Source organism: Salmo trutta, chromosome 9, assembly GCF_901001165.1.
Source record: "Salmo trutta chromosome 9, fSalTru1.1, whole genome shotgun sequence".
In the NCBI taxonomy this organism is placed as follows: Eukaryota; Metazoa; Chordata; class Actinopteri; order Salmoniformes; family Salmonidae; genus Salmo; species Salmo trutta.
Window position 1 is genome coordinate 9,105,603 of NC_042965.1, and position 24,178 is coordinate 9,129,780.

General features: G+C 43.2%; 1 protein-coding gene across 2 annotated transcripts in view; it reads left to right on the forward strand.

The window, feature by feature from the left end:
• Positions 1 to 16,411: 16,411 nt before the first annotated feature.
• sgsm1a (small G protein signaling modulator 1a) overlaps positions 16,412 to 24,178 on the forward strand; it is an 87,662-nt gene continuing 79,895 nt past the window's right edge. For both annotated transcript variants that reach the window (XM_029762276.1, XM_029762277.1), the window contains exons 1-2: positions 16,412 to 16,609; positions 16,723 to 16,766. In XM_029762276.1, the coding sequence (XP_029618136.1) occupies positions 16,576 to 16,609; positions 16,723 to 16,766 (78 nt within the window). In that variant the 5' untranslated portion in view covers positions 16,412 to 16,575. The remainder of the gene's footprint in view (positions 16,610 to 16,722; positions 16,767 to 24,178) is intronic.

Sequence of the window (24,178 nt, forward strand, 5' to 3'; positions counted from 1 at the left end):
TGTGAAGACCGATGGGCCTGCCATCCATGAGTAAGTGGATAGGAAGTGGGTACAAAGTGTAGTCAGGCAGAAGTCCTGGCATGGAATTAAACTCACTACATTATCTAAAATAACAGTAATGAGTGAGTCATCCCAGGAAGGGAATCCCAGTGTTAAAGGTACAATGCAGATTTTGTGCTGTCGGTCGACAATGAGCAATCACAATAACTACATGATAATATCTCTCATTATCATAACATTCATCAGAAGTCATTGGAAGAAGAGCACTGCCCAAATCCTTTTAAACTTCACATAGCGACGGGGGACGGGGGTATTAAATGGCACTGAGGAAATATATTACAATAAAAATAATATTACTAGGCTACAAAGAGGTATTAAATGGCACCGCCAGCATATCTACTTTGACAGAAGGCCTTCAATGACAATTCGATTTGTGGAATGAGAATATAGGAGTATTGCTATTTCACACTCTCAGTTTCCTAGTTATCTAATAACGACATCCATAGGAGATGGCATAGAGTGTCAGGCTCACCAGAGACGAGGGTTACAAAATCTCAGACAGTATCACTTTTCCTCGGGTTTATTTCAGCTGACCACTTTATGACCCTCTTCAAAATGAGTATGTGAACATGTCTACATGTCATGATGTAAAGCATGCGTCTGCTCGTTGGTATTTTGACAGGCATCAAGAAAGTAAAAACCCCAAGCTTCAGTGGGAGCGCGGGGGGAATCAAACATCCTCAGAGGACAGAAGGGCAATGAGAGAGAAGGATGGTCAAGGCCCACAGCATAGGAATAAGTGGCCGGTGTCTGGCCCTGCTAAGCAATGTCCACTTCCTACTCTGTCATCCTGCATTACCTGTCTGTCCTTTCACCACCTGATCTAGCTGACAGGTTGGCCCCCCTGGGCCCCCCATCTGCAGCCAGGGGCCAGAGGGAACCCAAGCTGCTCACACTCCAATGGGCTGCACCAACAAGGGTTTGGTCAAGTCCACACCCAGCACATCTACTGTACTACCTGTCCTCATCCTTAGACAAGCCCAAACATAGAGTTTCACTTACCATGATGTCAGTAAATGATATATGAGGCCACCAAACGAAAGAAACTGCTGTAAAGTAGTGGTGGCATCTAAAATAATGCAGAAGGAAACAATTGTGATTACTTTAGAATTACTTTTGCATTAATTACAGTACATGCACTCGGGATTTGCATCCATTTTGGTCTAGAAAAAAGCTCACTTTGGCGCCTGAAGAAATCATTTCTAATGACACTATCACCATCTAATGGACAATGTGAACCTTGCAAATTATTTCTTAAAAATGTAAATACAACGTCTCTGGATTTCACTAATCAAACTGTTCCAAATTACGTAAACTAGCTAATTGTTTTAGAAAAAAACACATTTCCCATAGTGCAAAGACAATGCTGTAGCTAGATCATGTAGCCTACAAAAGCAGCTGATCTTAAGTAAATGCAGAATAATTCATGATTTTAGGATTTCTGATCGAATTTCAGTGGGGGTATTAAATGGCACGAGGCTGAGAAGAGTAATTATAATAATAATAATATTACAAGCTAGGAAGAAGCATTAAATGGCACGAGGCTGAGAAGAGTAATTATAATAATAATAATATTACAAGCTAGGAAGAAGCATTAAATGGCACGAGGCTGAGAAGAGTAATTATAATAATAATAATATTACAAGCTAGGAAGAAGCATTAAATGGCACTTCCAGCGAAGCTACTTTGACAAGAGCCCTTCAATGGCTATTCGATTTGTGGAATGAGAATGTAGGAGTATTGCTATTTCACACTCTCAGTTTCCTAGTTATCTAATAACGACATCCATAGGAGATGGCATAGAGTGTCAGGCTCACCAGAGACGAGGGTTACAAAATCTCAGACAGTATCACTTTTCTTCGGGTTTATTTCAGCTGACCACTTTATGACCCTCTTCAAAACGAGTATGTGAACATGTCTACATGTCATGCTGTAAAGCATGCGTCTGCTTGTTGGTATTTTGACTGGCATCAGAGAGTAAGGAAGGGCAATGAGAGAAAATTATGGTTTGGGCCCACAGTGTAGGAGTAGGAGGCCAGTGTCTCGCCCTGCTAAGCAATGTCCACTTCCTCCTCTATCATCCAGGATTACCTGTCTGCCCTTTCACCACCTGATCTAGCTGACAGGTTGGCCCCCCAGGGCCCCCCAACTTCAGCCAGGGGCCAGAGGGAACCCAAGCTGCTCACACTCCAATGGGCTGCACCAACAAGGGTTTGGTCAAGTCCACACCCAGCACATCTACTGTACTACCTGTCCTCATCCTTAGACAAGCCCAAACATAGAGTTTCATTTACCATGATGTCAGAAAATGATATATGATGCCACCAAACGGAAGAAAATGCTGTAAAATGTTGGTGGCACCTAAAATGGTGCAGAAGGAAACAATTGTGATTACTTTAGAATGACTTTTGCATTAATTACAGTACATGCACTCAGGATTTGCATCTACAGTATTTTGGTCTAGAAAAAAGTTCCCTTTGGCAGAAATCATTTCTAATGAAACTATCACCATCTAATGGACAATGTAAACCTTGCAAGTCTCAGGATTTCACCAATCAAAAGTTTCCAATTTTGTTTTAGAAAAAACACATTGCCCTTTGTGTACAGACAATGCTGTTGTCACGTCCTGACCCTTGTAAGATGTCATTTTCTATAGTAGAGTAGGTCAGGGCGTGATAGGGGGTGTTTTTGGGTGGTTTTCTTGTTATCTGTTTCTATGTTGTTTTTCTAGGTTTCTATTTCTATGTTGGGGTTGTTGGGAGGATCTCCAATTAGAGGCAGCCAGTTCTCGTTGTCTCTAATTGGAGATCATATTTATGTAGGTTTTTTTTCCAATTGTGTCTGTGGGTTGTTAATTTGAGTAGTGTTATTTTCTCTGCGTCACGGTTTGTTGTTTTGTTACAAGTATTTGGTGTATTGCATTACGTTTCACGGAATGAATAAATAAATATGTGGAACTGCAACCATGCTGCGCGTTGGTCCGATCCTTTGAACAGCCGTGACAGCTGTAGCCTACAAAAGCAGTTGATCTTAAGTAAATGCAGAATGAATCATGTTTTAGGAATCAATCCATATACTGTAGGCTTATCTGCAGCAAAACATCACAAACAAACGTCAACACGTTTCGGCATGGTGTCAGCCTTCATCAGAGCATGAAATGATTGTTTTTCATTTCAATGTGTTAGATTTACATTACATTTACATAGTCATTTAACAGACGCTTTTATCCAGAGTGATTTACAGTTAGAACATTCATCTTAAGATGGCTAGGTGAGACAACCACATATCACAGTCATAGTATGTTTTTTTTCTCAATAAAGAAGTTATCAGCAAGTTAGTTCTAATAGGAAAAGACAAGGGCAATTATCAGTTTTTTTTGACTGAGAGCTAGGCTTTCAGATGTTTTCTGAAGATGGGCAGGGACTCCGCTGTCCTAGCATCAGGGGGAAGCTGGTTCCAACATTGGGGGGCCAGGACTGAGAAGAGCTTTGATTGGTCTGAGCGGGAGCTGACCTCCTGTGTGGGTAGGATGGCCAAGAGACCAGAGGTAGAATGGAGTGCTCGGGTTGGGGTGTATGGTTTGAGCATAGCCTGGGAGGGGCAGTTCACCTTGCTGCTCCCTAGGCAAGCACCATGGTCTGGTAGTGGTTGCAAACGTTCGACTGGAAGCCAGTGGAGTTTGCTGATGATCAAGGTGACATGGGAGCACTTGGGAAGGTTGAACACCAGTCGCCCTGCGACATTCAGGACATGTTGCAAGGGTTTGATGCCACAAGCGGGGAGCCAAAAGAAATTTGCAGTAGTCCAGATGGGAGATGACAGGTGCATGGATGAGGACCTTTGAGGACTGTTTCCTGTGTGAGGAAAGGTCGTACTCTACGGATGTTGTTGAGCAGGTATTCCCAAACTGGGTTACGCGTAATGCCGTAACCCAGCCAAATAAAAATGTGATTCACATAAAAAAAAGGTATTTAATTGTTTTCATTTTTTTCTTCACATTTTCAAACAGCCCATTTATATTTTCCAACTGGCCTATACATTTGGGTGAGGTTTTTTTCTCGCCTGAGTAGCCTCGTTTCACTGCCAAAAATAAAATTAAACCATCTAGTGTTAAAATAACAGCACAATGTCAAATATAGGTAGCCTAGTCAAATAATTAACATCCAATCACATTAACTGTTACTCTCTCGCAGGAAATCCACCAATGGGCCCTATGAAGCCAAACGTAGCTGCTTCTCATTCCGTTTGCTCGAAAATTAATTAATGGTTAAAAAAAGTAAGGCATAGGGACATATACCAGCTCTACTGGTAGTACTGCTACTGCCAGCTGTACTACACCTGCACCTGTTGACGACACAAGTTGTTCTGCTTCCATGAGCACATCCAATGCTAGCATCAGTAATTCTACATTTGTTCTTAGCCCAGCTAGCATGGACACCGACAGTTGTGAATCTGATGCAGCCAAAGAGCTACTGCCCCCTTAACCGGGAAAGCACCGAACAACAGACAGGGACGTTGGACCATTGAGAGGCGCAAATGTGATGAGAACTACATTGATTTGGGGTTCACTTATATTGGGAGTAGTACCTTTCCTCAGGCACAGTGTGTTATATGTGCAAAAGTACTATCTCAGAACTCGATGATTCCTTCACTCTTGCGCAGACATTTGGAAACAAAACCTGCCAATTTGAAAAAATAAGGCACATGAGTTTTTTGAGCGAGAATTAAGACGACTTTCGAGTAGTAAGACATGTATAAAAGCAACAGATACCATTAATATATGGTGAGCTACCGAGTGACTAGGACAGGCAAGCCCCATACTACTGTGGAGGTCTTAATTATTCTTGCTGGCTGGGACAATGCTGGGGGAAAAGGCCAAAAAAACTATACAGACAATTGCCTTCATCAAACAACACCGTTTCACGACGCATCAGTGACATGGCAGGAGATGTTTTGAAACAATTACTGCTTCGCATACAAAACAGTGATTTCTATGCGTTACAGCTGGATGAGTCAACTGACGTGGCCTGGCACAGCTCCTGGTATATGTCCGTTACGTTTATGGGGGGTCAATTAAGGAAGACATCCTCTTCTGCAAACCACTGGAAACCAGGACAACAGGAGAGGATATTTTTTATGTACTGGACAGTTTTGTGACGTCAAAAGGACTTTGGTGGTCAAGATGTGTTGGTATCTGTACTGATTGTGCAAAAGCCATGACATGAAGATATAGTGGAGTGTTAAGAAGTTGCGAGTGCAAGAAGTTTCTCCCGACGCTACTTGGGTACACTGCAGCATCCACCGAGAGGCTCTTGCTGCCAAGGGAATGCCTGACAGCGTGAAAGACGTTTTGGACACTACAGTGAAAATTGTTAACTTTGTTAAAGCAAGGCCCCTGAACTCTCGTGTATTTCCAGCATTATGCAATTATTAGCAGTTGATGTTATTCTTTAATAACACAGACCCCAAAACAAATCAGGGGGAGGAAAATAGGTTTATTCAAATAGGACAAATCATGCTTGGAAGTAGATGGTCATTCTCCCCTGTCCTCAGTGATGCTCTCCGGTGATTCTCTCCTGAGACTCTCTCCTGTGGTTCTCTCCACAGAACAAAGGGACAGCATGTAGTTTTATAACCCAGCCCTAGCCTGTGGTTGACCAGTTATAATTCCTTGCAATAAAACCAGGCCAATGGTCAAATAACAAGTATACTATTTCACACTAAATATATAGACAAATTCCTCCCATGTCTCTGCATTAATCCCTTATTACAGAAAAAACACTATTTCCATTGAACGTTAGCACTCTATTGACTCTCGTCCTCTTGACCTCTTGTACTCTGCCTTGTGTATTTATCTTCAACGTATTCTTACACTCTCCCCTAGACCATTTAAAAGATAAATATACTTAAGAAAACATGAAAAAAAACATGAAATAATAGACATTATAAAAAACATTAGCAGTAAGCATAAAATCATTCACAATAAAACACCTTGCATTTCTGTAAAACACAAATGGCATATTCTACTTGCTGTTGCAATAAGAAATAGATGTCAAACAAAGTTAAAGAAAATAGGTATTAACAGGGGTAATGATGATGTCCCTTACGATTCCTACCACATCCTGTATTAGGAGGGAAAAAATATGATCTACAAGACAATCACTTTCAATTGTCCTATTGGAAAGGTAATCATTCACCAAGTCCTTTAAAAGTGATCAGCTCTTCCACACTGGTATCAGTCCCACATAGATAACTATTAGAAAAGATGTTCCGACAGGCTGCCGGCAGTGAGGAATTCACTTCGCCTGTGATCTTGTGTTGTTTCAGGTACAGTCCTTGAATCGAAGGATATTGTTTCAGCTTCAGACTGTAGATTCTCACAACCTGTAATGAAGGAAACAAAAAAGTGAAAGTAACATGTCCTGGTTTCAAGAGAAATTGCTATTTCACATAGATTTCCCTAAGTAAGCAATTCCCGATTTTCAGGAAAAAGGTGGACATTTCACCTAGATATCACTAATACGATGACGGCGGTATACAATATAGAAGCTTATCAGGTTCTGATCGTCTTACTATGCCTCTTTACCCGAGATTGGTCCCCAATTGCTAATCAATCAGTTCTTTATTCTCCAAGCTCCTCTTTGTCATCAAAATGGACAACCTTGCAATGAGTGACATGTATCCTTCGTGAATTTCCCTGGACTTTTACTGCTGACCTCGTTATGAGCAAAACTTGATAAGAACCTTCCCATTTTGACCCTAATGTGACTGTTACATCTTTTTTTTTACCATCACCCAATGTCCTGGTACTACGTCATGTCCCCCCTCGGGACTTATTCCCCACACCTCTTTAACTTGTCTTTCTGCTTCCCCTACTGCATTAGAGAGTTGTATGCAATAGTTAAGCATTGTGTCACTCATAAAGTGAACGTCTGCTTTTCTCAAATCTAATGTACCTGGTAGTGACATGGGTCAACCTGTGACGACCTCAAACGTCTGTCAACTCGGTGTTTTTGTTATGTGTTGCCCGTATACTACATAATACCGTAGTCAATGCATCTGGCCATGCCATCCCTTCTTGATGCATCATTCAGACTCTCAGCCTAACAGTCAGTCAAGACTGGTGGGCTGACCGTCTCATTATTGCAATAACTAAACAATATTAAATAAAGATGATTGTTTGAAGAAATGACCAAGTCTCTCGCAGTGCTGAATTTCCACGACAGTTTTCCTCCACAGCTTCCATCAAACTCTGCTGCTGAGCCGGAGAGAGCTTCTTACATTTCTGCATCAGCATTGTGTCATTGGGGCTGTTGTCATGATTCCATTTTCCCTTAGGCGGACCCTGCTACTTCTGGCCACTTCTCATAAAATCATGTTTTTTCCCCCGACATTCTCGTTGCCAGTGACCAGAAATCCCGCAATAATGACATACACCAGGTTTCTCTTCTGCTGAACGAATAATGTTGTTGGTTTCACTCGGAACCTGCACAACTCTGATAACAGCCGGTTTATTATGTTGATTAATGTCTCTGTCCAGTCGTGACAATCTGTCGAGGATGTCGCCGTCGTTTTGTCTCTCCCAGTCATTAGTTGTGGAAAGAAAAGTTTTTCACAAATCATCATGCATGGATTGCATCAGCTGATGAGTAATTGCCCCATTTTTGGAGAACTTGAGTGTATCTTCATCTTCCATGTCAGGTAACCCACTGTGTCTAACCACCTCTGCTCTGAACCTTTTGTCACGGCTGTTATAAGGAGCGGACCAAGATGCAGCATTTTCGTAGTTCCACATTTTCATTGACCGTGAAACTAAATGCCATACATAAATAAACTTGAATTACAAAAGCAACAAACATTGACGCAGAGAGGGAAAAAACACACTACTCAAAATATAATCACCCACAAGGACAGGTTGGACAAACATCAACTTAAGTGCGGCCTCCAATTAGAGACAATGACAACCAGCTGCCTCTAATTGGAGGTTATGCCAAACAACAACCCACATAGAAATACAACAACTAGAACCTGAACATACAAAAACAGATCAACACCCCCTGTCATGCCCTGACCACTCTACCATAGAAAATAACAACTTACTATGGTCAGGACGTGGCAGTACCCCCCCCCCCCCCCCCAAAGGTGCAGACTCCGAATGCAAACAAAACAACAACAACAAAAAACACAAAAACAACCCCAAACCTAAAGGGAGGGAAGGGAGGGTGGCCACCGTCAACAACGGTTCCTGTGCTACACCCCCCCTTCGCCAATCCTCCCACTGCGGAGGTGGCTCTGGCTCTGGGCGTAGCTCCCGTTCTGCTCTGCCGACCCCCGCTGGAGGCTCTGGGCTGTAGACCATTGCTGAAGACTCTGGGCTGCAGACCACCACTGAAAGCTCTGGGCTACAGACCACCGCTGAAGGCTCTTGGCTGCAGACCACCGCTGAAGGCTCTTGGCTGCAGACCACATTTACATTACATTACATTTACGTCATTTAGCAGACGCTCTTATCCAGAGCGACTTACAAATTGGTGCATTCACCTTATGATATCCAGTGGAACAACCACTTTACAATAGTACATTTATATCTTTTTTGGGGGGGGGGGGTAGAAGGATTACTTAATCCTATCCCAGACCACCGCTGAAGGCTCTGGGTTGCAGACCACCGCTGAAAGCTCTTGGCTGCAGACCACCGCTGAGGGCCGAGTGCTCACAGCAGGGACTGGCTGTACCGGGTTATGGATGTGCACTGAAGGGAGAGTGCGTGGAGCAGGAATCGGTCTCACCGGACTGGGAAGACGCACTAATGGCCGAGTGCTCACAGCAGGCACTGGCTGTACCGGGTTATGGATGCGCACTGGAGGGAGAGTGCGTGGAGCAGGATTCGGTCTCACCGGACTGGGAAGACGCACTAATGGCCGAGTGCTCACAGCAGGCACTGGCTGTACCGGGTTATGGAGGCGCACTGGAGGCCTGATGCGTGGGACTGGCATAGGAAGTGCCAGACTAGTAACACGCACCTCAGGGCGAGTGCGGGGAGCAGGAACAGGACGTACTGGGCTGGGCAGGCGCACTGGAGGCCTGATGCGTGGGGCTGGTTTTGGAGGCGCCAGACTAGTAACACGCACCTCAGGGTGAGTGCGGGGAGCAGGAACAGGATGTACTGGGCTGGGCAGGCACACTGGAGGTCTAGAGCTTATGGCTGGCACAACCCGTCTTGGCTGAATGCCAACTCTAGCACGGCACCTGTGAGGAGCTTGCACTGAGCACACCGGGCTGTTGATACGCACTGGCGACACAGTGCGTATCTCAGCATAATATGGTTCTTGCTCGATCACTCACTCCCCACAGTAAGCACAGGGAGTTGGCTCAGGTCTCCAACCTGACTTAGCAACACTCCCCGTGTGCCCCCCCCCCCCAAAAGAAAAACATTTTGGGGGCTGCCTCTAGCACCTAGCACTTGCCTGTCCGTTGGTATCGTGCCTCCACCTGCTTCGCCGGCAGGCTGTTGTATTGCTCCAATACCTGTTCCCAAGTCCAGTCTATCCTTTCCTCCAACTCCTCTAGCGACCAGGATGCCATCTCCTCCCGGGCACGCTGCTTAATCCAATCCTCCTGCTGCTCCCTTCCACGCTGCTTGGTCCTTCGGTGGTGGGTGATTCTGTCACGGCTATTATAAGGAGCGGACCAAGATGCAGCGTTTTTGTAGTTCCACATTTTTATTTAAACGTGAAACTGAAATGCACTAACAAAACACTGAAGGGAAAAACAACAAACCGTGACGCAGGAGGAACATACACACTCACAAAAGATAATCACCCACAAGGACAGGTGGGACAAACATCAACTTAAATATGGCCTCCAATTAGAGACAACGACAACCAGCTGCCTCTAATAAAAGGTCATGCCAAACAACAACCCACATAGAAATACAACAACTAAAACCTGAACATAGACATACAAAAACAGATCAGCACCCCCTGTCATGCCATGACCACTCTACCATAGAAAAGAACAACTTACTATGGTCAGGACATGACACCTTTCTTCAAATTCAACAAAAGGTTCTTTCAGTTTTTGAACACATTTGGTTATCTCTCCCCAATTGGTGGTTTCTTTGGTCAGACCCTTAAGGAAAACATGTATGGCTCTCCATCCATCGGCCACATCTTGCTCTTCACCACCCACAGCTCTATAAAACCTTTTCTTCAAGTACACCATGTTCACAGTTGTTCAAAACAAAGTAACTGTAACCCATCATAAGGATGTAGATTGTAGAGTCTCTTGTAACGCTTCAAATGGTCCCACATTTTCATACCCACTTCTCAGGGATGTTTCAGAGTTTTCGATCATTCATCCAACTGCTTTGGAGATGCTGATTTATGTGTGATTACTGTCACTGGGGGTTTGTCTTTACCATCTTTTACAGCCAGTGTTTTGGTTGGCCTAAGACATCGTTCGTCACCGCTGTCAGTATCTGTTGACTCAAAGCCAGGCAGTGCTGACCAGATGCTTGAAAACCAATCATCCTTGCGCAACTCAGCCTGAGGGTGGATTGAAGGAACAAATGATCCTCCACATGTTGGAGCCAAGTCTGGTTTTATGACCATTGCCTGTAATTGTTGAATCTCTTCTTTCAAGGTTTTGATTTGTCCACCAAGAGCTTTCAAACTTTCTTTATCTCTCTGCAATGTTCTATCATGATTCTCCTGAAAGAATTTCTCATCCCTTTTTCTTACTTCGGATAATACAGTTAAAGACCATCGTGTCTTCGTCAAGGAATTAGACATTCTCTGTATTTTTCCCAAGCTTTTTGTATATCAGACAGATTCCATATTCCATCTTTGTCAACAATGACGGAATATTCTTTATTATCTCTTGCCTACACTTCTCTACTTTTAAATGGTTCTTCATATCACTAGACAGTGAATTTTAAATATTTTTCATGCTCACATTCGGATGAGCTGTTCCGCCCTTTTCCAGAGTGGTTTTCTCACTTAACAATGGCATTATATTAACTTCAAAAGTTCTATAATTTATATCTCTATGTTCAGATATTTATTTAACCTCAAAATATATGCTCTTTTTTGAGGACTCAAACCTCTTCTAGAACACAAATTGTTTCTGTAGTGCCTGGCTACCCAGAAAACTTGTGTTCACTTCAAAAAGCTTGTTGAAGGCTTACATTAACCACATGTGTAAGAATTGCTATTCAACTAGCAACTCACTTCTATGTAACAAGAAGGTTTCACAAAAAGAAAGGACTCTGACCTTTTAATAGAGGACTTGAACCCCTATAATAGAGAACAAACAAAACAGAGGACTCTAACCTTATACATTACTGGATTTTACAAAAGGACTCCATCCTTATATAGAGGACTCAAACCCCTATACATCACAGATACGTATCACTCATTGCATGCACTTATTTGAACCTGATTTGGTTTATTTAAAATGATATTGGTCTAGACTCACCCAGCCATTATGCAATCAATCAGGAGATTAAGAATTGACTCCCGGGCAGCCTTCTCTCTTTCCTCTGGATCAACACACAGTTGATAGGTTTTTCTTGTTGTTGTTGAGACCAATTAATTCGGGTCATGGCACCAAATGTTAGCAGTTGATGTTATTCTTTAATAACACAGACCCCAAAACAAATCAGGGAGAGGAAAATAGGTTTATTCAAATAGGACAAATCATGCTTGGAAGTAGATGGTCATTCTCCCCTGTCCTCAGTGATGCTCTCCGGTGATTCTCTCCTGAGACTCTCTCCTGTGGTTCTCTCCACAGAACAAAGGGACAGCATGTAGTTTTATAACCCAGCCCTAGCCTGTGGTTGACCAAATAGAATTCCTTGCAATAAAACTAGGCCAATTGTCACGTCCTGACCAGTAAAAGGGGTTGTTTGTTATTGTAGTGTGGTCAGGGCGTGGCAGGGGGTGTTTGTTTAGTGTGTTTCAGGGTTTTGGTTTATGTTCTATGTTTTCTATTTCTATGTGGGGTTTCTAGTTTTTCTATATCTATGCTAGTTTTGAGAATGACCTCCAATTAGAGGCAGCTGGTTGTTGTTGCTTCTAATTGGAGGCCATATTTAAGTGGGTTTATTTTCTCTGTTTGTGGGTGGTTGTTTCCGTGCATAGTCTAAGCACCTTACAGGACTGTTTTCGTCGTTTGTTTTGTATAAGTATTTTTTCCTTTCTTTAATAAAAAAGAAGATGTTCACTATACCTGCTGCAGTTTGGTCGGCTCCCTACAACGACGCTTGTGACACCAATGGCCAAATAACAAGTATACTATTTCACACTCAACATATTGACACATTCCTCCCATGTCTCTGCATTAATCCCCTATTACAGAAAAAAACACTATTTACATTGATCGTTAGCACTCTATTAACTCTCTTCCTCTTGACCTTTCATACTCTGCGTTGTGTATTTATCTTCGACATATTATTGCACAATGATATGGGCAGCGACCATGTAACGCTTTTACAACATACAGAAGTGCACTGGTTATCAAGGGGCAAAATATTGACACGTTTTTTTAAATTGAGAGACGAGCATAAAACTTTCTTTACTGACCATCATTTTCACTTGTCTGACCGCTTGCATGATGACAAGTTTCTCACATGACTGGCCTATCTGGGTGATATTTTTCTCGCCTGAATGAACTGAATCTAGGATTACAGGGACTCTCCGCAACTATATTCAATGTGCGGGCCAAAATTGAGGCTATGATTAAGAAGTTGGAGCTCTTCTCTGTCTGCATTAACAAGGACAACACACAGGTCTTTCCATCATTGTATGACTTTTTTGTGTGCAAATGAACTCAAGCTTACGGACAATGTCAAATGTGATAAAGCGAAGCACCTGAGTGAGATGGGTGTGCAATTAACTTTCCGGAAACGGACGACACAAACAACTGGATTCATTATCCCTTTCAAGCCCTGCCTCCAGTCTACTTACTGATATCTGAACAAGGGAGCCTCAAATTGCAACAAGCGGTTCTGTGAAAATTTAATTTAAATCAGAAGCTACTGCCAGATTTCTGGTTTGGGCTGTGCTCAGAGTATCCTGCCTTGGCAAATCGCGCTGTTAAGACACTGATGCCCTTTGCAACCACGTACCTATGTGAGAGTGGATTCTCAGCCCTCACTAGCATGAAAACTAAATACAGGCAGTGACTGTGTGTGGAAAATGATTTAAGACTGAGAGTCTCTCCAATATAACCCAACATTGCAGAGTTATGTGCATCCTTTCAAGCACACCCTTCTCATTAACCTGTGGTGAGTTATTCACCATTTTCAATGAACAAATAAGGTTTTATATGTAAGATGGTTAAATAAAGAGCAAAATGATTGATTATTATTATTTGTGCCCTGGTCCCACGAGCCGGGTTGTGACAAAAACTCCCTCATTCTTATATTTAATAAATGTATCGTATAGTGTGTGTGTGGCAGGCTTACAATGACGGCAAAGAACAATATTTGAGAGTGCGCTGACCCTGGTGCTAGAGGGGGTACGCAGCTGGAGGTTGAATGTTTGAAGGGGTACGGGACTATAAAAAGTCTAGGAACCACTGTTGTAGAGCATGAACCTGCAGGAGCAAGTCACTGCTTTGATGTTCGCAGAGAACGACAGGTGGTTGTCCAGGTTCACGCCAAGGCTCTTTGCACTCTGGGAAGGGGACATTATGGGGTTGAGGAATAGCAGCTCCTTCTAGTCGAGGTTGAGCTTGAGATGGGTGGGCCGACAGCCAAGCTGAGATGTCTGCCAGGCACGCAGAGATCCATGTTGCCACCTGGCTGTCAGAAGGGGGGATGAGAAAAGAGGTTGAGTGTCATCCGCATAGCAATCTTAGGAGAGACCATGTGAGGATTTGATGGAGCGAAGTGACCTGGTGTAGAGAATAAAGGAGAGCAGTCTCGGTTGAATGACTCATCTTGAAGCCAGACTGGTTAGGGTCACAAAGATCGCTCTGAGAGAGATAACAAGAGAGTTGGTTAGAGACAGCACGCGACAAGTGTTTTGGAAAGAAAAGAAAGAAGGGATACCGGTGTGTAGTCTTTGACGTCAGTCGAGTGATGGTTCCTTGAGGAGCAGAGCAGCTGGCCATCTTGAAGTCAGAGAGGACGCAGCCCGTGGTCAGGGATGAGTTAATGAGGGAAGTGAGAAATGGGAGAAGGTCTCCAGAAATGGTCTGGAGAAGGGAGGAGGGGATGGGGAGGAGGGGACGGGGTAGAGGGGATGGGGAGGAGGGGATGGGGAGGAGGGGATGTGGTAGAGGGGATGGGGAGGAGGGGATGGGGAGGAGGGGATGTGGTAGAGGGGATGGGGAGGAGGGGATGGGGAGGAGGGGATGGGGAGGAGGTGATGTGGTAGAGGGGATGGGGAGGAGGGGATGGGGGGTAGGGGATGGGGAGGAGGGGATGTGGTAGAGGGGATGGGGAGGAGGGGATGGGGAGGAGGGGACGGGGTAGAGGGGATGGGGAGGAGGGGATGGGGAGGAGGGGATGTGGTAGAGGGGATGGGGAGGAGGGGATGGGGAGGAGGGGATGTGGTAGAGGGGATGGGGAGGAGGGGATGGGGAGGAGGGGATGGGGTAGAGGGGATGTGGTAGAGGGGATGGGGAGGAGGGGATGGGGAGGAGGGGACGGGGTAGAGGGGATGTGGTAGAGGGGATGGGGAGGAGGGGATGGGGAGGAGGGGACGGGGTAGAGGGGATGGGGAGGAGGGGATGGGGAGGAGGGGATGGGGAGGAGGGGATGTGGTAGAGGGGATGGGGAGGAGGGGATGGGGAGGAGGGGATGTGGTAGAGGGGATGGGGAGGAGGGGATGGGGAGGAGGGGATGGGGAGGAGGGGATGGGGTAGAGGGGGCAGGTTGTCGGGCGGCCGGACATCACCAGTCACAGGATTTCATCTGGAGAGAGACGAGAGAAAGAGGTCAAGGCGTAGGGTAGTTCTGTGTGAGTGGGACCAGTGGGCTCAATAGGCTGAGTGAATGAGGAGCGGATGTCGTCAGCCTTTTTTTCAAAGGGGTTAACAAAGTTGTGTGCGGAGAAGGATGAAGGAGGGGGTGGAGGATTAAGAAGGCGATAGATGACAACAATGTTAAGCTTGAGTGAACAAGTGACAGTGACAGCATGGAATTCAAATGAGGAGATGGACAGGCGAGTGATGGAGACAAGAGAAATTCTCCAGAAATAGTAGCCCTGTGCAATCACCGTGACGACCAGATGCTCTTGGACTATGAGAGAACACGTAGTCAGATGAAGAGAGAGCAGCTGGAGTAGCAGTGTTCTCTGGGGTGATCCATGTCTCCATCAGGGGTGCTAGATAAGGTAGGCTACTTAGCCCTACTAGCCAAGTACTCTACTAGCCAAGTACTCTACCACCATCTACCACCCTCAGAATTACGGTTCATCATTTCACCACAAGGTGGAGTAATAATAAAAGGAGAGGCTACTGACCGTGTTTCTAAAACAAATAGAAGTGGAAACTCCTTATTATACAAACACATCAAGCGACATCATTTTGGTTCACCAATGAACCAATACCAATACCAATACCAATACCAATGAACCTGTGACATATTTCATTCATTATAATCAATTTAAAAGGATGGTGTGTCCCCACTCTGCAACTTGAAGGCATATGGGATATATGTGGACTTGGATATCCCCACTAGACAGACAAGACTTGAGGTTCGTCGGCTCTCCAAGATTCTATTCACACCACTATATTTGTCCACAGCTCTTTGAACGATTCCTGACCGTCACAGCGTTATTCAAGCCTAGAATACACAAAATGGTTCTTCTGATTTGTATTGCTTTGTATAGTGCCCCAGGAACATGGTGGATTCTTTTCCAGTGAGCCCAGATCAATGTCTATAAAAAGCAATATAGATTTATCCAACAGTATATGATGCCATTTACCCCCCAGAGAAGGAGGCTGTAAGACCAGGACACCAGATCTACTGACGAGCTCAAATAGCTCTGCTAATATGGTTCAGGGGGTTGCTTAGCAAAATATCTTATTGGTGAGGGAAAGCTTTTGTGTGTTTGTAACCAAATTTGCTGCAGGACAGGGCACAGTTATTAGAATGCTTAATTATTATGGAAATGAATGGTTCATGATACGCTCCTGACTTTACAGAAGAAGGCCATGTAAAGATACGGAACCTGTTTGGACAAATTCAGGCTATTCAGTATTTAATAGGTTACATTATGCCTAAATGGCACTGTCTCTTTGATGAGTTAGACAATCCAAAAATAACATGTAAAAAATCTCGCCAAACGTATAAAATAGTCACTTTATTCTTCACACGTATCAGTTTTATTTTGCGTTTCTGGGAAGAGTCTGTAGGCCCGAGGAGGAAGAATCGAATTTGGTGATTGCTGTAGCTTTAAGAGGTGTGAGTAAAGCCTCCAGCGCTGACTTGCTCTCCGGTTCGATATAGCCACATAGAGCTGATGGTCTCAGTGTGAAGGAGCTACGCAAAGGGGACCGGATTCCATGCCAACAACAACAAGAACAGCAGCAATGGCAGGTAAGAGAAGACACGACCGTTTAAAACATAACCAAATGAAGCACATATCATGTGCTGAAGATGTAGACGCATTGTAAAATAAATGACATGACACCTTTTCTGATTTGTTTTAGAAGCGAAGACGCGTCAGAGGCTACTGTGCACCGTCAAGAAGGAGGTGGGTGTTACCTGACATCCTGCAACAATGATCGAATCAGAAAAACGAACTATTTGGTTATGAGTTAACTTTCGACATTGCTAAAATAGGCGATGCGTGAGTAGATTGGCTATGTTTGATTTTCTGTTCAGTTATTTACTTTTACAGTAACTATTCACATTTTCGTTTTGTGAGTACAGATTAGCCTACATACTTTAATAGCTTGTAAAATAGCACTACATCCACTCGTGTGTATCTGCTATCCATCATTGCAAATAAGATGAACCTTGAGACAAGGTGTAATATCTATTTTAAAGTCGAACATATTCTTAGAAGTAATGAACTGTTTAATTAGGGGTTTAGGGTAGGCTATATAGTACAGGCCTATAAATATATTTATAGGGTTCAGTCATGGAACTCTAGCCTATAGGGTCCATTTAGGGTCCAACTCATATGGGTTTTTGTGAAACATAAAAGAAATTGGCTGTTGTTAAACCCATTTATTGTTAATATTTAACATCCAAGTAAAATGTGTTATAATGCAGTCATTCAAGACTCTTAAGCCACATTCTAACGTCGTAGTGACATCTAATAATGATACTAACTAAATAAGCAATAGGTATGTTCAATCAATCCATTGAAGAGTTGTTGCATAGAAATCCATGTAATCTTAAAGGTATAGTGCATTTTGTCTTCAGGTCAGATTGTTAAGCACCACATACTTGGTGTAGTAGGCTGAAAATGGATCAGAGAAACACGTTTATTTTCCTCTCCTGTCTTCGGGGGTTCTTTGAGATGTGATTAGTCGGTTTTGTCTTTTGTCAGAGGACTCACTCTATCTTTATTGGTGTCATAAATGCGCGAGACCCGTGTGTCACGCAAACAAAGACATCAAATCAAGTCGGTGTCTGAATGAAGGAGAGATTTCGACTTCCGTCGCTTACTCCTGATCTTCATAAAGCCCTGTCACCAGCCTTATCAGTAGAGCACAAACCCACCCTGTGATTAAAAACCTGCCTGTGTTGAGAGGCCCTACTGAGATTCGCTTCCCCCAAGATCCTACTCAGTTTCAGCTCCTCAGTGCTCAGGGCTTAAACTGCAGTGGAGCAGAGAGGGACCATAAGACCAAAGCAGTCTGTCTTTCCCCAATGATAGAATATGATTGCTACACACTCCAGCAGACCTCCGAGGCACACAGCCCGAGCCAGTGATTTGATTGCCCAGAAGCAACTATTGGAGTGAGAAATGAAAGTAAAATGGTGCAGATAGTGGAAAAAAGCACAGATGCCTCCGACCTTGACCTTTGACCTTGAGCACCCTGCAGAAGAGGTTGCTGAAAGCAAATGGAACTTGAATCACTAAAAGTGAGTTGTTAAAAGCTTTTTTTGTTTCCCATTTCAATTCAAATAGTAGCTATAGAACACAGGCAGTGGCCAGCTGTTGAGCCTTTAGCATCATGAACGTTCAGCTACTAGGCTACATGCATCAGAAGAAAAAAAATGGAATAGAAAGTAGTCTGTATGTAGACTTTGTTCTACAAGTGAAGTGTAGTGCGATGCTTGTAATCTGCCTTTGTTTGAGTCACAGCCTTAACTAGCTAGCTACATTGGTAACACTATATATTAAGGTCCCTTAATAAATTCTTTATAAACAGTAATGTAAAGAGTTTACTTACCATTTATTAATCATTATTCCTACATTTGTAAATGTCTCTAAGTAATCTCTAAATAGTCTCTAGGCTAGCTGATACTAAAGCAGCCCATTGGATTCCATGAAAATGTGACACCTAGCGTTGGGGTGAGTTGCTGCCGGACGCTTTAGCATTAGCTAGCCTAGCATGCTGACGAAAAAGGCAGTTTAATTCAAATTGGCTTTATAAAACTTCTAAGAATATGCTCGACTTTAAAATGTATATTGCACCTTGTCCCAATGTTCATCTTATTTGCAATGATGGGGGGAGATACACACGAGTGAATGTAGTGTTATTTTACAAGCTATTAAAGTATGTAGGCTAATCTGTACTCACAAAACGAAAATGTGAATAATGCTGAAAAAGGCAGTTTAGTTAAAATAGTGTTTATAAACGCGTAAATGACTATTTAGAGATCGCTTATTGACATTTTACAAATGTAGGAACAATTATCAACACATGAGAAGTAACCTCTTTATCAACGGTTTATTAAGAGACCTTAATAAAAACCTTTTTACAAGTAGCAAGCTGCCAAACTAAGGATATCACCCACAAATGAGCTCTATGTGCAGCACCCGTCTGGATCCGATCGCCTGGACGTGATTCGTTGTGCTCTGTTTTGTATTCATTCGTTCTTTCTCTCCTGTGTTAGCTTGGATACGGCTTGTCTGATGATGTGGCAGTGAATGCTTGAACGTTCTCCCTCTCCAACTGGCTACGTGCCACTTTGTACAATGTATACCTGGGTCTAGGCCAGAACATTATGCTTGTGGGGTTCAGTGAAGGAAGCATGTGAAGAGCCTATACTGGACGTATCTGGGGCTCTCTCTCGCTCTTTCCCTCTCTCTCCCTCCCCCTCCCCCTCTCCTACACACACACACACACCTGTGTTTACATAAGGTGAGAGGAGGAATAGGGCACAGTGGGCAACAGCTCACCTTTCATTTGCTTTTCTGTATCAGACACCTTATTTTTTTCATGGCTTCTTACTTAGGTATAAGGTTTCAGCAAGATCATAACCAATATATCGCATAATTATGATGCCCAGTCTCAGGGAAACCTCTCGTTTCCAGGCTAATAGATCTTTTTCATGGTCTCAGATCACACATGAATAGAAGACATTGTAGAATCATATTATTACCTGGGTGCGCAGAGACGCATCACAAATAACAGGAAAGGAAAGCCTCTGTTGTCATTGATGAGGTGGTAATGACCCGGGTTCTCATTGTTTCATATTTTTGCATATTTAACCTGTCTTACTCAGGGGAATGTGTTATCAAGCTTTGCGAATAAATGGTGGTTATTACTATTCTTGGCAGCTGAATTATATACTACAAATGATAATTATCGATGAGTAACATTTGGAAACGTACCCAACAATGCATCCATTTGTGATTATGAAACGCTGTGTTCAAACTGTCCATATTTAGCAAAGGAGACTGACAATAGGAAGGGAAATGGTTGAGGCCTTACAAGGTTCTTTGTTTGCTTCCAGTAGTAGGGAACTGACTTCAGGACATTTTGCAATAGTGTGTTTTGAATATTGAACTACCTTTTTAACCAAGGCATTTCAGTGTGAATTCATCTTTTCTCAAGTCTGTCACTTCTCAGTATTTGATTTTGGTGTACGAGTCATTCACTCTAATAATGCACAGTAGGAACTGTCAACAGATGATTTTAGCCAACGGCTTGGCTTATATAATTGTGCTAGTTGTTTTTCACTGTAACAGCCCATGGGGATGGGGAAAGGTGTATGGGCCTTGGTCTGTCTTCCCTCTTTTTCTGATTGTGGCTGTGTTGCAGGAGTTAATGGGAAGACTGTGTAAATCTACTCTATCCAAGCCCCCTTATGCAGTAGTGGAGGGTTGCCAGGTTTGATGAGATTTTATCCTCAATGTGACAGCAGAGATGAAGAGTGATACTTGAAAGAGAATGATACCAGCACTTGCCGTTGCAGAACACGACAGTAAAGATTCATATTGTGCATGGAAGTGATCTTGTTCTTTGGGCAATAAACAAGTTAACTATTAGCTGTCAAAAGTATTACTGCTCACAGGGGGCACCAAATAGATTTAGCCTAAATGTCATACAAGAGAAATGGAAGAGAAGTGTAAAAAGTGAACATAAGATTAAACGTTTTTGGGAACTAGATTAATATACACAGTTTCAAAGGGTCTACATATTTATTGTTATAGAATTATGAAATTAAACACAGTCAGTATCCCTCCACCTAACTGTTTCCTATGCTGATGAAGGGAAATGCGAACCAATGATCATGCATAATAGCAGTCATCTGTTTTTCTCATTGATTAATGGGCTTGTTGACGTTCTCTGTCACTGTTGCCTCAGTCCCCACCAGCTACAGTATCTCTCAGATAGCTGGTGGGGACTGAGGGAACAGAGTGACACATGCCGTCGCCATAGAAACCTGCAGGTCGTCCGGTAATACAGCTCACCAGTTAGATTCTGTGATGACTGAATGGGATCCAGATTCTGACTGATGATGGAATAGAACCAGTAAGGCCTGAGAGAAGTGACGTGCCCCCCAGGTTGCACGTTTACTTTAGCTGCCAACCAACCAATCAATGCCCATTTGCTGTGCCCCATTGTATTTCAGTGGTTTGATTTTGTTTTGCGGTAAAGATTCACATTAACACATCCATTTATTACACATCTATAAGCACATCATCAATGAACAAGACATTATAGCTACATACAGCATTATTAAAGCTTAATGAATGTATTCATAGCATGTTGGTATCCATAAATAATAGATGATTAATAGAGGAAGCAGACTCCACTTGATAACGTGATGTTATAAAGAAATATGTTTTACACTGAACGAAAATATACACATAACATGTACAGTGTAGGTGTTGTTCACATGTTTCATGAGCTGAAGTAAAAGATCCCATAAATGTTCCATATGCATAAAAAGCGTATTTCTCTCAAATGCCAAGATAATCCATCCACCTGACAGGTGTAGCATATCAAAATGCAAATGAAACAGCATGATCATTACACAGGTGCACCTTGTACTGGGGACAATAAAAGGCCACTGTAAAATGTGCTCTTTTGTCACACAACACAATGCCACAGATGTCTCAAGTTTTGAGGGAGCGTGCAATTGGCGTGCTGACTGCAGGAATGTCCACCAGAGCTTTTGCCAAATAACTGAGTATTCATTTCTCTACCATAAACCGCTTCCAACCCCATTAGAGAATGTGGCAGTACGTCCAACCAGCCTCCCAACCGCAGACCACGTGTATTGCGACATGTTTGTGAGTGGATGTCAATGTTGTGAACAGAGTGCCCCATGGTGGCGGTGGAATTATGGAATGGGTAGGCATAATCTACGGACAACGAACACAATTGCATTTTATCGATGGCAAATTTAATGAACAGAGATACCTTGACGAGATCCTAAGGCCCATTGTGAGACCCAACATATGCATATCTTTATTCCCAGTCATATGAAATCCATAAATTAGGGCCTAATGAATATATTTCAATTGACTGATTTCCTTATATAAACTGTAACTGCAAAATCTTTGAAATTGTTGCATGTTTATATATTTTCTCAGTATACTGTACATTACAATTTAGGTCTAGCTTTTACATTTACAGTCGTGGCCAAAAGTTTTGAGAATGACACAAATATTAATTTCCACAAAGTTTGCTGCTTCATTGTCTTTAGATATTTTTGTCAGATGTTACTATGGAATACTGAAGTATAATTACAAGCATTTCATAAGTGTCTAAGGCTTTTATTGACAATTACATGAAGTTGATGCAAAGAGTCAATATTTGCAGTGTTGACCCTTCTTTTTCAAGACCTCTGCAATCCGCCCTGGCATGCTGTCAATTAACTTCTGGGCCACATCCTGACTGATGGCAGCCCATTCTTGCATAATCAATGCTTGGAGCTTGTCAGAATTTGTGGGTTTTTGTTTGTCCACCCGCCTCTTGAGGATTGACCACAAGTTCTCAATGGGATTAAGGTCTGGGGAGTTTCCTGGCCATGGACCCAAAATATAGATGTTTTGTTCCCCGAGCCACTTAGTTATCACTTTTGCCTTATGGCAAGGTGCTTCATCATGCTGGAAAAGGCATTGTTCGTCACCAAACTGTTCCTGGAGGTTGGGAGAAGTTGTTCTCGGAGGATGTGTTGGTACCATTCTTTATTCATGGCTGTATTCTTAGGCAAATTGTGAGTGAGCCCACTCCCTTGGCTGAGAAGCAACCCCACACATGAATGGTCTCAGGATGCTTTACTGTTGGCATGACACAGGACTGATGGTAGCGCTCACCTTGTCTTCTCCGGACAAGGTTTTTTCCGGATGCCCCAAACAATCGGAAAGGGGATTCATCAGAGAAAATGAATTTCGCCAGTCCTCAGCAGTCCAATCCCTGTACTTTTTGCAGAATATCAGTCTGTCCCTGATGTTTTTCCTGGAGAGAAGTGTCTTCTTTGCTGCCCTTCTTGACACCAGGCCATCCTCCAAAAGTCTTCGCCTCACTGTGCGTGCAGATGCACTCACACCTGCCTGCTGCCATTCCTGAGCAACTTCTGTACTGGTGGTGCCCCGATCCCGCAGCCGAATCAACTTTAGGAGATGGTCCTGGCGCTTGCTGGACTTTCTTGGGCGCCTTGAAGCCTTCTTCACAACAATTGAACCGCTCTCCTTGAAGTTCTTGATGATTCGATAAATGTTTGATTTAGGTGCAATCTTACTGGCAGCAATATCCTTGCCTGTGAAGCCCTTTTTGTGCAAAACAATGATGACGGCATGTGTCTCCTTGCAGGTAACCATGGCTGACAGAGGAAGAATAATGATTCCAAGCACCACCCTCCTTTTGAAGCTTCCAGTCTGTTATTCGAACTCAATCAGCATGACAGAGTGATCTCCAGCCTTGTCCTCGTCAACACTCACACCTGTGTTAACGAGAGAAGAATCACTGACATGATGTCAGCTGGTCCTTTTGTGGCAGGGCTGAAATGCAGTGGAAATGTTTTTGGGGGATTCAGTTCATTTGCATGGCAAAGAGGGACTTTACAATTAATTGCAATTCATCTGATCACTCTTCATAACATTCTGGAGTATATGCAAATTGCCATCATACAAACTGAGGCAGCAGACTTTGTGAAAATGTATATTTGTGTCATTCTCAAAACTTGTGGCTACGACTGTAATGTCCAGTTAGATCTGACATTTGTGAGTGCCTCCTCGCTGGGAGGAAGAGTTTCCGATGACGAGTCTTCATCTGGTGGTGGAGGGTCGCCTGTGAACCTTTTGTAGTAAGACACAAGTGAGAGAAACTAGATTAAGCCTTCATTTAAATACATTACAACATGTATTCCCATTGGTGAGAAGAGAGCAAGGTAATTATTGCCCAGGTATGCCCATAGGTTGTTTAGCATGCATGATAAAGTTGCATTATTCAGCTGCTGTTCATTGGCCATAGAGTAATACGTGACTGACATTCTACACGTGGCTAAGGAGCAGGAGTGACATGACTTGAGCATGTCAACATCAAATATTACTATATACCGGTATTGATGCACGGACTGGTTTGGGTTTTTGCTTTACCTTCTATAATGGTATTTTAATGTTTGGTTTGTTAAATGTGGTACGCCGTGTGTAACGTCCATTTTTATAGTTTACTCTGCTACTTGAGTCATCCCTCTCCATGTTGCTTTCCACACAGAACTTGCCCCGCCCCCTGTCACTCAAGGAGCGCA